Consider the following 14,946-nt stretch of genomic DNA (forward strand, 5'->3'; position numbering starts at 1 on the left):
GCCACACGCATTGCTGTCTGCAGCACGGTACGAGCAAGGGCCATGGCGCCGACACAAACTCGAATCAAGAAAACAAAAGCCATGGCCGGCAGGGGGAGGGTGCTCGTGTGCTTGTATCCATGGGGTCTGTGCGAGCGCGACCACGTGACTCCGCTCCATTGGCAAGAAGGCACGCACCTCCTCGCCCGCCCTTGCTCGCCTGGTGGGGCAGCAAGATAAAAGCATGATAAAAGCATGAATAAAACCTTCAGTTTTATTCAGGGGGGGGGGGCTTAGTAAATGGCTACAATGAAGTAGTGGGAAGAGGTGGCATCAATGAGCCTTTTTGCAAGAAAATCAATGAAATCTCATTTTGTACCCTGTGCAGATATGCGATTTTCTTTTTTAGTCTGTTTCTTAAAAGGAACTAGGTACTCTCGACAAATAGCTGCTATGATTATTAACACCACTGGGAGCTGGTTTCACATTTGTTCAGGTGCTGGTGCTATCCTTGGTCATTTTGGAATGGTAATCAGTCATTGTAGCCTGCCTATATTTTTGCCTTTAATGTCCCCCCCTCACAGGCACACCACAGCTTTTAAGTGCATTCTTAATTTGCACTATCAAGTATAATATGTAAAAAAATTGGCCTCTATTGTGTCTGGAAGTGCATAATTGCAAGCATGAAGGGCTTCATATTAGGCCATCAGTGCCTTTTTTCCTTTTGAAACAAAGTATCGATACTAAACTGCTTTTCTCATGTTCCGTTTCTTGTGATGTGTAATCCTAAGCATCACTCAAACTTGGAGCAGCCGGCCTGTTGAAGGAAATTCTTTACTAGTAATCATAGCTGCCAACTCTCCAGAGTCTTTGGCAGTGTTTACCAAGTTGGAATCGTTCTGTGATTTCAGTAATGTTGCGAGTTCTACGAAAAATAAGCTGCATTCTTGAGGATGTTGTAAAGCTGTTCAAAGTGGGGTGGTACAAGATTGCTTAAGTGCATGTGAAAATAAATTGTGACAGTACGTGGTCTGCCTTAATAGCTGCGCAAAATGCCAAATGAGTATACCATAGGGGTACTTGCTTCGAGCAAGCTCATTTAGGTTAGTTCCTGAAGCAGGCAAAAACAGGTCTAAAAACAATGTTGTCAGTTTCAGCTGTTCCAAGCTTGGGGCAGCTTGTGTGCTGCATCTCGATGTAAATGATTGTTAATAATGTGTGTACGTATTCGACAATGGGAGTGCCGAGATCAAGCTTTAGAAATGTGGCTGTTATCCTCACCTCTCCGACATGAGATTTTACATCGGCAGAATTTTGATGACTTGTAGAGCTAACAGGTTGGCAGGTGTGCTTGAACTACAGCATGCTATAGCACACTGGTTGTATAAAGACCACTGTCATATATATATTTTTTTCTGGCTTTGACTATGGTTTGAGGGCAGGCTGCTATTGATTTAGGAACGACGCAAGCTGAGGCTTGTCAAGCATTTTTAAAATTTTCTAAGTGTGCAGCCACACTTTTCTTTGAAAAATTAAGACAAGCTGATAAAATGTGATTTGCCCTTTCCTCTCTCACCTGGATGCTTCTAGGTTTGGGACTACGAGACGGGCGACTTCGAACGAACGCTAAAGGGTCACACGGACTCCGTGCAAGACATAGGGTTCGACCACACCGGGAAGTTTCTAGGTAGGCCTGGGAATTGCCTCAACTCTTTCCCTACGAATAGGTGTTTCTTGTAGGTTACACCATATTTGTTTTTTCTGAAGGAACTACTGCACTCAATGTTTTATGTAATACATAACCAAAAGCACAGTGAATGCACTTTTCATGCATAAAATTCTTTTATTTACGAGATTTGTGTCAAGATATAGATACATATTGCCAGAATCAAGATTGTGGGATAAAATTGAACAAAGTTTGTAAACACATGCTTGTATCTACTAAGAAATGCAACAAAAATGATGAGATATGCAATATGTATTGCCATCTAATAGGCACTGTCTCAAAAAAAATTAATTTTTAATTGAACAGGTATTCCACTACAAAAATTTAACTGCAAGCACTACAGTTGGGCTTACTGGGCCATGGCCGCCGATGTTCCGGGCTGGTTTTTATCATTGCTCTTAGAGTGAAAGTCATGTAAAGGCAGCATCCTGGGAGTCGTTGCTGCGCGATCCATTGATAAAATTGGCTGCAGATGCAGTGATCACGAGATCTGCGATTTTCAAAGTGCGTGTGCTGCTCCCGAAGGTGGTCATTTTTGCTTTCTACTTTGACGATTGCGAAACCTTGGAGGGCATTCAAAAATTAGTGCGTGGAAGAAAAGCGAACTCCTTAGAAAGCAAACGTATAGTTCTCCTCCTTCACGTCTGATAGTGCAGCATGCCTGTGAGCGGCGTGGAAGGTCTCAAAAGCGGCCTTTCAAACCATTGATGGCACGCTAACAATGCCCAATGGGCAGGGTAGAGAAAGAGTTAGTGTGTAGGCTGGCGCTTGCTGCCTTGCGTGTGACAGCCATGAGGCATTGTATTTGCATGCCCCACTAGGAAAGTGCAGCACCAAAAGATGATGAGCTACGGAGATTTGAGTCGCTTCTGTCTTTTGTCTGTCGACACTTTATTTTGCGTAATCCCAACGCTGCGCCAACCTGGTTTGTGCAGTGGCTTCACGGCGAGGCAAACAGCATCTGCCTGCAAACTCTAGAGCGTCAACATACGGTTAATGACCCTTGCTTTTCTGACTGTGCATGCAACTCTGTTGCTAGGCTCATAGTACATTTTGTGGCAGGTCTCGATTAAAGTGCGCGGTGCCACATTGCTTTCACTCATTGTAGTTAGACAACTTTGCTTTAACCCTGTCTGTACTTGCAGGAGATTATGAAAATTGGGCCAAATTTCCCAGAGATTTCCCAGAAATATGGCTTCATGGTGCCTACATTCATCATCGGCTCTGATGGTACAAATTCTGTTGACTGTACGCGAGTGCCGGTAGTAAAGAAAGGGTTAATACAGGGGTGTCATTTGCAAGTTATAACTGCTTTCGTGTAATGTAGGCAACATTCAAATGAAGAAAATAGACATCGGTGCTGTTTGTTCTTTTTGCCTGTGTGGTGCCTGTGGTGTAGAAAAATGGTTGTCGCATAGAAACAAAAAACCTGGATAGAACTGCTTGAAGCTGATGATGTGCACTTTGTCTGAGGAATTAAATCTGAGGAGATGAGATGGCAAGTTGGCTCATTATAATTGAGAAAAGCTAAATTACGCTGCTAATTCGGGATTATGCCCTAGTTTGGGATTGAAATATTTATTATGTATGTTGAAAATTAACTTGGTTCATTTTAACATGGTTCTTACACTTTGTTCGAGAAATCTGAACCAAGATGGAAAAGTTGGCAAGTTGGTACATAATCGTGGTAAAGGATATAGCGAGAAAAATGCGTGGACAACAGAAGAGCAGACATCGCAAGTGCCCTTCACCATTGCAGGGAGTGAGCTCTGCGGAGGGGCTGCACTCCAGAATTAGAAGCGTGGGTTGAGAAGGAGGGACTTACCAGCTGTTTCTCATTTCCTGGCATGTGTTCGCCTGTCGTTGCACTGTTTACACAGCTGGGAAAGCAGGTCTTTGGGTTGCTTTAGTCTTATCTGCTTTCCTTACTGTGCTGGGTAGATATGGTTGCGCCTCATAACATGTGTTTCAGTTGAGCTGCAACTGTTTGATCAGTACACATTATCTAAGGGGAGCATATGGATGTTGTTGCTGTTTGCCACGTGCAGTAAAAAAAATTGAGAACGGCAGTTGGAGTGTGCGTAAAGGGGGAGGGGGTGTACATGCATTCTTTTCCTTTGTGTGTGTGTATGTGACTAGTGTTGTGCTGTCTGCATCCTCACCTATGAGTGGTTTCCTGGTATCCGTTTTTGCTGCTTTAAGGAAATGTTTTTTTTTCTTTACTGCAATAACTGATAAGTATTTCTGATCCTTTATGAAGAAGGGATTGTAAGTTGAGCAAATTGGACGGTATTCATAGTGATCAGCATGCTTGAAAAGAGATACCAGATCACTTTGCATATAAAAAGTCAACCTTTGTCCCAGCAGTAGTAGTCTAAAAGGCTTATGTGCAGACTACACTACATGTAAGGAGAAAGGGGATTAGCAGTTATCTTTCTAGCTATAGTACAGGCTAATAGACCGCCGTAGTTGCTTAGTGGCTATGGTGTTCGGCTGCTAAGCACGAGGTCGCGGGATCGAATCTCGGCCATGACGGCCACATTTTGGTGGGGGCGAAATGTGAAAACGCCCATGTACTTAGATTTAGGTGCACGTTAAAGAACTCCAGGTGGTCTAAATTTCTGGAGTCACCCACTACACCGTGCCTCATAATCAGGTCGTGGTTTAGGCACGTAAAATCCAATAATTTAATATTTTAGTACAGCCCAATCGCAGTAGTTTTCCTAGAAATGTTCGTTCACTGCAGTACAAGAGGACATGCATAGCTGAGGAAAAATGAGTGTGTCATTTAACTATATTCTGTTGACTTACGACTTTGAATTGCTGAGACATCACTTTGACAAATGCCTATGTTTACTTTGTGAGTTACTGATATGCCATGGCAATGTTCCATCTTTCCCTTTGTGTTTTTTGCAGTGTCCTGTTCTGCAGACATGACCATAAAATTGTGGGATTTCCAGACGTATGAATGTATTCGCACCATGAGTGGTGAGTCTTTTTGTCTCCAATCGTCATGAGTGTTAGGTGAAGGGCTACTTTGCCCCCACAAAACGTCAAAGCTTTGCCTCTCTCAACAGTTCATTCTACTACTTTTCCACCTTTGAGTCTGAGTTGTTGTTGTTGTTTGAGTCTATGAGTCTGAGCCTTCATACTGAAAGTAAAAAAAAAACGAAATTGTATTCTCTTTATTGATACAAGCAACCCTGCTTCTAAAACTGGAGCTATCTCAATGCTCTTGCCTTGACATGTCATAATTAATAGACACGGCACTGTACAAGCTAAAATTGAACAAATTTCAGCTCACCCGTGGAAAAATTGTTAGCCTGCTGGGGAGCTAAGGTCATTTAACAAATTTTAACAGCACAGTGTCTGTGCACCCAAGTGGTTCAGTGTTTTCTTTGTATTGCTGCCCTGTTAGTATGCTTTAGCATAGCTGCATGAGGTATAGTTCACTGCCTTGTTGCACCTATGCTGGCCTTGTCGAATGCCTTGGTGGCCTTGCACAGGAATGTGTCGCAATGGCTGACTGCACATCCCCCTGCTAAAAGTTGCTATTCGAAGTGTGCAGACGTGACTGCATTGCACTTTCTTAGATAGCAAGCTTGCCTTCTTTTCTCTATATGTAAATTTTTTTCAGAAAGCAGGAATGCTCATGTACCTTACTTCGGCTGCATGTTAGAGTACCAGGCAGTGATAGTTAATATATGGCCCCTGGTTTGGGGAGGGATATGACCCCTCTCCCCCCACATTCGCACACACTACGACATCCCTATGCAGACCGTGCAGTTTCAGGACATTAAGCTCCACAATTTTTTTTTCTTTGCTTGAAGTAATTTAAAGCTCTGTCATTGTGGTATATTTGTGAGTGCTTTGTATTTGGGCCAAGGATGATAGTTCTGGTTGTTTCCTGTGTATTCCAAGCCACCAGTCTTTCAGTCGCTGTGTGACGTGACTTCTGTGCGTTGAAACTTTCTGTGCCGAACCAACTGTTAGTGGCGAGTGTTTGACACTGCCTGATCGCTGTTGGTTGCGTTCCCCTCCTCACCTCTCCCCCACTGTGGCACAGGACACGACCACAACGTGTCGTCGGTGTCTTTCCTGCCGAGTGGTGACCACGTGGTGTCCTGCTCGAGAGACAAGACCATCAAGATGTGGGAGTTATCCACCGGGTGAGTGGCTATCGTGTTGCTTGCTCCTGTATGGGCGCAGGCAATGTCTGGTATGATCCCAGTGTGAATTGTTTATCGGGACACATCACCGACTGCCGCTGTAGTGCAAAATCTCCAGCTACAGACAAGTGCAGGTACAACGAAGTTGATGGTACTTGTATAGAAATTTTGCTGTTGTGGAAGTTTGTAATGTGAAATTTAGAAACACTGTTCAGTGGCAAGAAAGGAAGCTTAAATTTCAACTTTAATTTTAGTTTGTGATGGGATGCGGCTTTCGTACTGTCGGGCATGCCAATGGGACTTCTCAGTGTACACACTGATAAAACTCCGGATAGTATCAAAAGTGCCCGTTACACATGGTGCTGCCAGAAATGAGCGTTTACTCTGTGGCAGCTTCTTCGCTATCCAATGAAACCAAATTATTATGAGCACTCCGGATGATTTAGTCATTGTTCACTTCTTCGTGAACAACTTGGTAGTTAGCCTTGAAGATCACGGAGGTGTTGGCACAGCAATCGCATGTCGACAGCAAATTCTGCTTGACTCAGCTAGAGAAATGCTAAAAGCATGGGACGAGGCTCCGTTCCCTTGAGCTTAGCATGCAAAACAATGCCTTTCAATCGAAAATTAGTTGAAAAATGCACGTTAGCTTCGCTGTCGTGCCCGACATGCAAAAGCATGTTCTGTCACCATCTCGTGATGACAGCGGCGATGACACTGTCTGGAATGGTGTTGGCTTGTGTTTTATTCGGCCGTTGGCATTTGTCAGTGTTGGGGCTTTCAGGAGTAGCTCTCAGATGTTCTTTTCTTTTTTCATTCTGGCGTTGCCAGTGCCAGGTTAGCTGCATGAAAAACTTCGTTGAAGCAAGGATGCACCCGTCACAGACTTTGTTCCGGATTCTAATTTGTTGTAGCGTAGGTACAACGCAGGAAATACCAGGCACACGAGAACAGGCATTGCTTGATTCACGTGCCTGCTATGTCCATTTCTTTCTGCCTGTGCGACAGCAAGTAAGATAGCCATTCGACAAGTTGATGTGGCCACCCTCATCAACTTGTTGTGATGGTAATCCTGGTGTACTCAGGGGGCACTGAAGAGTTAAACTAAATCAATGTAGTGTGATAAAGTGTTGAGTAAAAATGTTTATTTTCTATATTTTCGCAGCAGTGAGTTGATTATTTGAAAAAAAAAAATGAAGGTGAAAATTCAGTTTTTTTTTTATTTCACGCCCTGCCGGGGGTGCTGCTCATATGTCAGGGTGACGTCACTGATGACAGGGTATTTTCTTGAATCGAGGCCGTTGTGGCTGAGTGAAATTTCTTGAATTTTCTTATGTTCAATCTGTGGCTCTATTGGAAGACACATGGAGGTACGTTCGATTCGCCTGCGTCGCCTGAACCAGTTCACGAGGTGCTGCGCTTTGCCATTCGTTTCAGCGGTGCAGCACTGGTGCCCTCTGAACGATGCCGTTCGTTTCAAAAGGCACAGGAAAAGCGCGGTGCTGGTTCACGATTTTGCTGCACCCTCATGACTGTCGGTGCCGACTTGGTACAGACCACGGAGTAAGACGTATAGGAGGTGAAACTCCAGTCAGCGCGAGCGAGCGCGGGCGACCAGATAAAGTCACAATTGTTGTATGCGTCGACGGGGCCATATACAGTGGCGGCGCCATGCGGCGCGTCGTAGAAGCCGCAGCGAAAAAAAAACAAAAATGCAGCGCCCGGGCAGGCGGCTACGGCCACTCCGGCGCGTTCTCAACGGCGGTAATTTCTTTCCAGGCCACCAGCATAACGGCTCCGCGGGCTTGTGACCTTTTCTGGTCGCCGCAAACAGCGGAGTTTCCACTCCTGAATATTTCTTGCTCCGTGGTGCAGACGTACCAGTGCGAAACAGCAGACGACGCAGCACACGTGGGGAAGCATCGTTAGAACCCCATGTGTGTGCGTCTTCTGGGTCTACGCCGGCACGGGTTTATTTATGCCTCAGGAGCCGATCATACGAGCAGTTCAGGGGTACTCAAATTTACGCACTCCGTGCACATTAGTCGGAAAAAACAAAGTGCCCACACCTTGTCATTCGTTGTGAGCATTGCACTGTGCCTGCACCGAAGAAATCAAGTTGCGTAGTTTCTCAATTTCTCATGAACTGCCGTGAACTGGTTCACAGTGGTGCAGGCGAATCGAGCTGACCTATTTACTGATAATAAACGAAATTGATTAGTCCGGAGCAGATGCTGTCAAAACTAATGTCATGGCGAGCTAGTCTGGGAACGGCAAAACAGCATTGCCACCTGTTTTTCATTTTAATGTTTTTCTCTGGTCTACCGTGCCTCCTCTCACAGGAAGAGTGGCATTTTTTGCTGCTCTACTAAAGTAATTCACTAATGCAGCTTCTTTCATTTTTATCTTTAGTGTCCTTTTAATTTTTGTGACACTGACAGAGGAATGGAGAAGGCTTTGCTGTGCCAGAAATTTTGTTGAACCAGTGTTCATTGTGCAGGGATCGGAGTGAATGGTTCAGCTCTGAATATCAGATGACAAAAATGCTAAACATTGGTAGTCTTTTTTTACTTTAGTCGGGAGCATGAACTACTACTCCGTAACTTGCACTAAAAACATGTATTGCAGTTCTGTAGTCTTTATCTTTTTGAATGTCTATATTGAACCGTTGTGATGTATTAGTTTTACTTGTGCGAAATTATTAGGCTGCACTAACAACAACAGCTGCGACGACGACAACAACAATGCTAACAGTCGAAGATACACCGACACCCTGCCCAACCACAATGAGCGCACCCACCTTGTCGCGAGGCAGCTTACCTGCCGCGATGCGGTCACCCAGAGGGCAGCAGCTGCCATTGTTCTGTGGAACCCCAACAGAGGAGTGACGGCGACCGCCCCCCCCGTCCAGTGCCGCCGCTGTTGTTACCACACAATCCAAATCGCGGCAGACGGAGCTGGGGATCACGGGGACGCCGACCGCGATGTTGAAATGTTTCCGGTGACATACCGAGAGGTGCTTGGTCACTACAGGACGGAACGAAGGAAATCTCCACAATTCTACTGGCGGCTGGACAGGTCCGAGGCAGTCGACCTGAGAGTTGCAGACGGGCACTTTCACCAACCCCTACCACCTGCACCGCCTGTGGCCTGTGCTGCACCCGTCGCCCGGCTGCCCGTGGTGCGAGGACGAACGGCCGATATGGCCCGTGTGCTTTGGGAATGCCAACGCCATGATGAAGGACTAGGAGGAAGGGGGAAGACAACAGCAGGACCCTCTGAAGCGGGGTGCCTCGCTGAGAGATGGCAAGCCGCCCTCCTCAGCGAGGCACCCGAAGACCAGGAGTGGGCCGTCCAGCAGGCCAGGGCCGTTGTCGAGGATTTCTGAAGATTTTCCTCAGGCGATGGACCCCTGGCAGCCTAGCCCCGGGCACCAACAGCAATAACCGTTGGACAAATAAACTTTATTCCTATCCTATCCTATTACGTTGCTTATGCAAGTCCTGCGTAAGTCCTACTCGGAAATGAGTAGTCGAACCCACTTATAATCATACCGGTTTTAACAATATATCGGTTATAACAATGAAAAGCTGCTGCACTGTCAACTTTTGTATGTTTTCTATGGTGAAATAACCCACTTACTAAAATGACCCCATGCCACATTATCTGTTATAACGATGAAGTCTGGCTGCTGGGTGTCTGTGCCGAAAGCGAATAGAATGCAAAATCCTTGAAAAGAAAAAAAAAGTAAAATGAGAGCCACTGCACAATCGCCCGCCACCCGAACTGCTGCCGCGCGCTTCTCTTTATGGGAGATGCACGCCAACCTCTCATGCATCTTTGCCATCGCCCTTCCACCCCTAGAGCATGAATGGGCTGCGCCCCTAGCTCTGAGCCGCGCCACCCTCTGAAACACAAATGGACCGCCCTAACTGCGCTGACAACGCTGCACCATGCTGCATGCTGCCAGTGCTTGCTCCCAGATTGCTTGCTGGGCCCTTATTCTGCGCAGTTATGCTAACGGATTAAGTTGCTCGTGTTCGTCTTTGTTGGTTGCGTCGAAGTTGTTCCTGGTCACGTAGTTTCAGTTCGACTCGCCGCTGAAATGGAACATGGCTGATCTGCCCGCTGCTTATCGGCAATTCACGATGTTACCGCTGAAAAGAAAGTGCATTGTATTTGGAAACGGAAGTGTTTCTAAGCGATGAGGTGATTGTCCCGAATGTGCTTGCATCGGATAGCGACAGTGACGGCCGCGACGGCAGTGCTGATGCGGTAGGGCAGGCTGCCTCAACGTTGTCCCCGCGGTAGGTCCTGTAGATGATTCAGTCCCTCGTGGGCTTGTTTCCACGAGGGACCTTCCGGTTCACTACGTGAAGCACCTGGATGCCTTGGAGAAGGGTATCGGCAAGCTTTGCGTAAAGCAAGCAAGGCTGACAGACATGCTGTTTTCTTGTTCAAGCCAGTGGGAAGTATGTGGCGAGATGCTTGTGGCGATTTTGTCCCAGTGTTTCTTCTGGATTTCTTAAGCTGAGATGCTGCTGCGGCAACCTTCCCGCATTTTTTAAAAGGCACCTTTTGGGGCTACCAATGCGATGCCTTGGCGGAGCCCAAATGCCACTTGCTACCCGTGACCTCTGTTTGCAGTTGTTGCAGCAGTGCCATTCTTGAGCGCCGACAGCTGTGGCTTATTAACACGTGATTGCAGCGTAATGGAAGTTTTCTCGGAACAGCTATGCCATGCACAGTTGGATTTCTATTTTTCATGCAACCAGGCTATAACAATTATCGCTTAAAAGAATGAAATATTTGTGGCACTTGAATGGGTTCGACTGTAGTATAATTTGAGAGTGGTGTGTAATGCGTCAATTTTGTGCAGTTTATGTGTTCCAGTAGATATACAGTGAAACCTCGGTAAACCGTAGCTGGCTGGAGCTCGGAAAAAATACGTACTAAACGGTCGTACTGTTTAAACGAATTGGCATGAGATCGCCCTGTTGAAAACGGAACTGAGTGAGAGGGGGATGAAAGGGGAAAAAACATGCAGTATTTATTCACTTCGCGTGACAAAAATGTTATTTTCGTTTGATGCCGCGGTGGCCTAGCACGACAACAGCCTCAAACTTACTGAAGCTGCGCGCCAGCTTTTCAGCCAGCCCCCTCGGCAAACACTGGCATGGCAGATTCCTCGTTGGCGTTACGTATTCTCCGTGCACGCGCGCAGTAGTGCTGCAGAAGTCCCGGGGTGCCTTTTTCATTGCTGCATGCTGTTCTCGTCGCGATGATTTCATTCATGAGGCTGACATAACGCGCAGCTTCTCCCACTGTCGGGCCTAAATCGCCCGTGCTGTCGCTTTCCGTGCCGTCCTCATCACTGTCGCTAGTCGACACTTTGGCAACAACGGAGGCAACGATGGCAAAAAGTTTAACCTCGTAGCCGACATCTCTTCGCGGTCACAGCAGCGCTGCCGAGCAACTTCTTCGCCTTGCAAATGCCACACACCGTAGTCAATAGCAGATCCTGTAGCGTGCCAGCGCCGACTTCTCCATGTCACGTTCGATAGCATAGACTATGCCTGATTTTTCTTCTATGCTGAGTACTCAGTGCCTTTTTTTATCTAAGCTTCGGCATGATGAGAGTCCTCGCTTGCGAGACGCCACAACGCTCTCTGGCACCTCTCTAGCACGGCGCCGAAATGTTGATGTTGATGTGGCTTCATGCGCAAACGCGCCAGGCGCTTGGAGGCCGTTGTTCCGATCTCTGAAGCTTGTTGTTCTGCCGGGCCGCTCGATGGAGATGACGCACCACCGTGTTTGTGAGATGAAAAGTGGAAACGCTACATTTTAACTGATGTGTATGCAGTAAGCTGGTACGGGTTATGCGGATACAAAACACATTATGTTCAATGGCCGCTGAGTCGGGGATTTGACTTTACTACTTTTAAAACGAAACTACTGTTTAAGCGGGTACGGTTTAACGAGGTTTTACTGTAGTTTACATAATTGCAATATTGTTATTGCCAAGGCGTATGGAAGCTTGGTGCTTCCTTGTTTTGAAATTTTATATTAAAAAAATTGTTTGCCTAAAGAAAAAGTGCTCATAACAATCGGTAGCTTGTAGCTTCCTTTTCTAAGTTCAGTAAACCTTGCCAAAAATTGTTTCAGTTGGTGGTGGGCCAAGAGAATGTTTTTTTTTCATGTATTTAGGTTGGAACGCCTGAAATAACCTCACAAGCTTCAGGAAATGTACAGCTCAACTAGGACATGGACGGAGAACACATATGACAGGACGGCGCCAACTTCTCCTTGAGTTTATTCAGAAAAAGAATTAGTTTTTTTACGAACAGCCAAGCCACATGACCATTGGGAACGTGCTACAAAAAACAAGTTGGCACCCATCCTGTCATATGTGTTCTCTGCTTGCGTCTGTTTTCTGCTGTAGATTTTCCTAAGTGTGACGCACCAATTGTAGTTGCAAACCAAGATTCTACCTCTTGGAACATGTTGCAGTACAATCGTAGTTGTAAACTGTTGATGCTTGTGCGCTATCGTCTGCTAACCGATCTGTTTGCCTTGTCACGTGTGTGCAGCTATTGTGTGAAGACGTTCACGGGCCATCGAGAATGGGTCCGCATGGTTCGTGTTAACTCCGATGGCTCTCTTCTGGCCAGCTGCTCCAATGACCAGGTCTGTTGGGCATTTGCTGGCCTTTCTGTTGATGCTCTGTAGTGTACAGGGCAACTGGTTTACTAGCTTACAGGTTTGCAGGTTGGATTGGGGGCTTTACCAATGGTGGGATTTCTACCTTGCAGCAACCATTTTTTTTATTTTTTTGGAGAAGGTGATTAATTCTGGTCATATTGTGTGACAGCAGGGCTAAAAAACTTCTGTTCAGTGAATAGTGGCTGCTAACTTCAGATGTGGTTGTTGAATTTTTTATCTGATGGCTGTGACCAGTGATTGAAAATGGGGTTTAACTATCCAGGAGCAGTTTCATGAAGTGTGCAATGCTTTTTGAGAGGTGGCAGGGAGCTGCATGTCAGCAATGGTGCTCTTGCAACTTTGCAGCTTCCCGAAAGAGTGGAGGGGGCCATAATTTTCTTCCGAGTGTAGCTGCAGTGTGGTAAAGCATCAGAATAGTGGCTAGCCGGGATTGTTGGTACGAACACATTCTTCAGCAAGCAGCGTGAATCACGGGACACAGAAAAGAGGCACATGACACAGGTGCTGACTACCAAGCATGCTTATTGCGCGAGCACAGAACATATAGGCAGAGAAGTAATAGTAAAAACATAAATGGCAGGAAAACACGAAAAGAATGAGTTGAGATTCCAGGTGGGCAGAGATTTGGAGATACATGATTTCCTTGTCTAATAGCTGGATGGAGGGTGAACTGATGTGTGAAGGACCACATCGGATGATGTCAAAGGCTTCGATAATTTCATACTTACGCTGGTCAGCGTGCTTTTGGATGAAAGTGACTTTTCTAAAATAGGGGACACATTTACACGACCTGCAATGCAGAGCAAGATTGCTGCTGTAATTTGTTTTATGTTGTTGGCGTGCTCTCGGAGGCGATCATTGAGGCAGCATCCTGTTTGTCCTACATAGGAGTGCCCACACTTCAAGGGTATTTCATAAACGACTCCTGTGATGCAGCTGGTGAGGGGCTCCTGATGCTTCTTGTCACCTTTTTCGTGTGGTTTGTCTTGGTTGACCCTTCTGCATAAGGCGTTCAGCTTTCCTGGCGCTGAAAAAAAAAAAAAACGGAAACGCCCGCCCTTCCTGCAGCCTTATTCAGTTTGTATGACACCCCGTGCACATAGAGAATGATAGCCATCTTTGAAGTATTGATCTTGGTGTTGCGTGTCTTCTTTATTTGGTGCATTTCCGCTAACATGTCTTCAGCTAGGTTTAACAGGCGGACGGTCGGAATACCAGACCACAAAAGCGGGCTGGTTTTCTGGAAGGGTTTTCAGAGTACATCATCATTGCATCAATGCATCAGTAAGCATGAAATTATTGAAGCATTTGCCATCAGCCGACGTGGTTCTGCTTTATTTGGCTGCATTTACCTGATTATAACTCGCCCCTACATCTAATGTGTAACCTGTTTTATGGGTTCAAAGTACAGTTGAATCCCGCTATAACGAAATTCACGGTGCACGAAAAAAAATTCGTTCTCGCGGAACTTCGTTATCGCAAAAATTTGACGTGAAACGCAGAAAGAATTGCCCAAGCAGCAGCAAAGGCGTTTAATGCCAAAAATCTGTAAGCTTGGTTTGCTTACGCTTCACGGCGAGCAACGCCGTCACGCGATTTTCGCACTCGGTCAGCAAACCCATTGCAACATCGTCGTCTCGGACAGCAACGAAATTCCTGATGACATCAAAAGCGTCCATCACCTGTACGGCGGTTTCCGCAGCCGGCGCTTCCTGTACGTCGTCGTCTTCTTCATCGGAAGAGTCCTTATCATTCCGGGCAGCTTTTATGATCTGCTCATCACTCACATCTTCGTGAACAACAACACAAGCGTCAGCGCCGATGTATTCGTCGAGCTCGAGATTAGGCGGCACGGTTCCTATTTCTCCCAGCGTTTTCCAGGCGGCCGCGATCCCCGGAGCCGGTGACGCCTCTTCGTCGTCGTCTGTAACGCCTGGTGTTAGGCCAGCAGAGTGTACGGGTCGACCTTCGGCAAATCCGGCGTGCCTGAAACAGTTCACAATTACTGAGCGCCCCAGTGTGCTCCAGGCAGCAGACATAATCTGCAGTGCCACGTACAAGTCCACCTTCGTGTCTCGGCCGGTTTCAGTGTTAAAAAGCAGCCGCTGAATTAACCTCCCGCGGTAAGCGCGCTTCAGGCTAAGAATCACGCCCTGATCGAGAGGCTGTAAGACAGACGTGCAATTGGGAGGGAAAAACCTCAGCTCCGTGTTAGTGAGCTTGACTTCGTCGGAGTGATGCGCTGAACAATTGTCCAAAAGCAAGCAAACTTTACGGCCCTGCCGCTTCATGTCGCGGTCGAATGCCATCATCCACTCGGTGAAAATAGCGCGGGTCATCCATGACTTG

General features: G+C 46.5%; 1 protein-coding gene across 1 annotated transcript in view; it reads left to right on the plus strand.

Moving 5' to 3' along the window:
* The window catches only part of Lis-1 (LisH and WD40 domain-containing Lis-1), a 55,362-nt gene that overhangs the window by 17,892 nt on the left and 22,524 nt on the right, over window positions 1-14,946 (plus strand). The window contains exons 6-9 of the mRNA XM_075686611.1: window positions 1,570-1,666; window positions 4,622-4,693; window positions 5,772-5,874; window positions 12,465-12,561. Of these exons, the coding sequence (XP_075542726.1) occupies window positions 1,570-1,666; window positions 4,622-4,693; window positions 5,772-5,874; window positions 12,465-12,561 (369 nt within the window). The remainder of the gene's footprint in view (window positions 1-1,569; window positions 1,667-4,621; window positions 4,694-5,771; window positions 5,875-12,464; window positions 12,562-14,946) is intronic.

Source organism: Dermacentor variabilis, chromosome 3, assembly GCF_050947875.1.
Source record: "Dermacentor variabilis isolate Ectoservices chromosome 3, ASM5094787v1, whole genome shotgun sequence".
NCBI classification, from domain to species: domain Eukaryota; kingdom Metazoa; phylum Arthropoda; class Arachnida; order Ixodida; family Ixodidae; genus Dermacentor; species Dermacentor variabilis.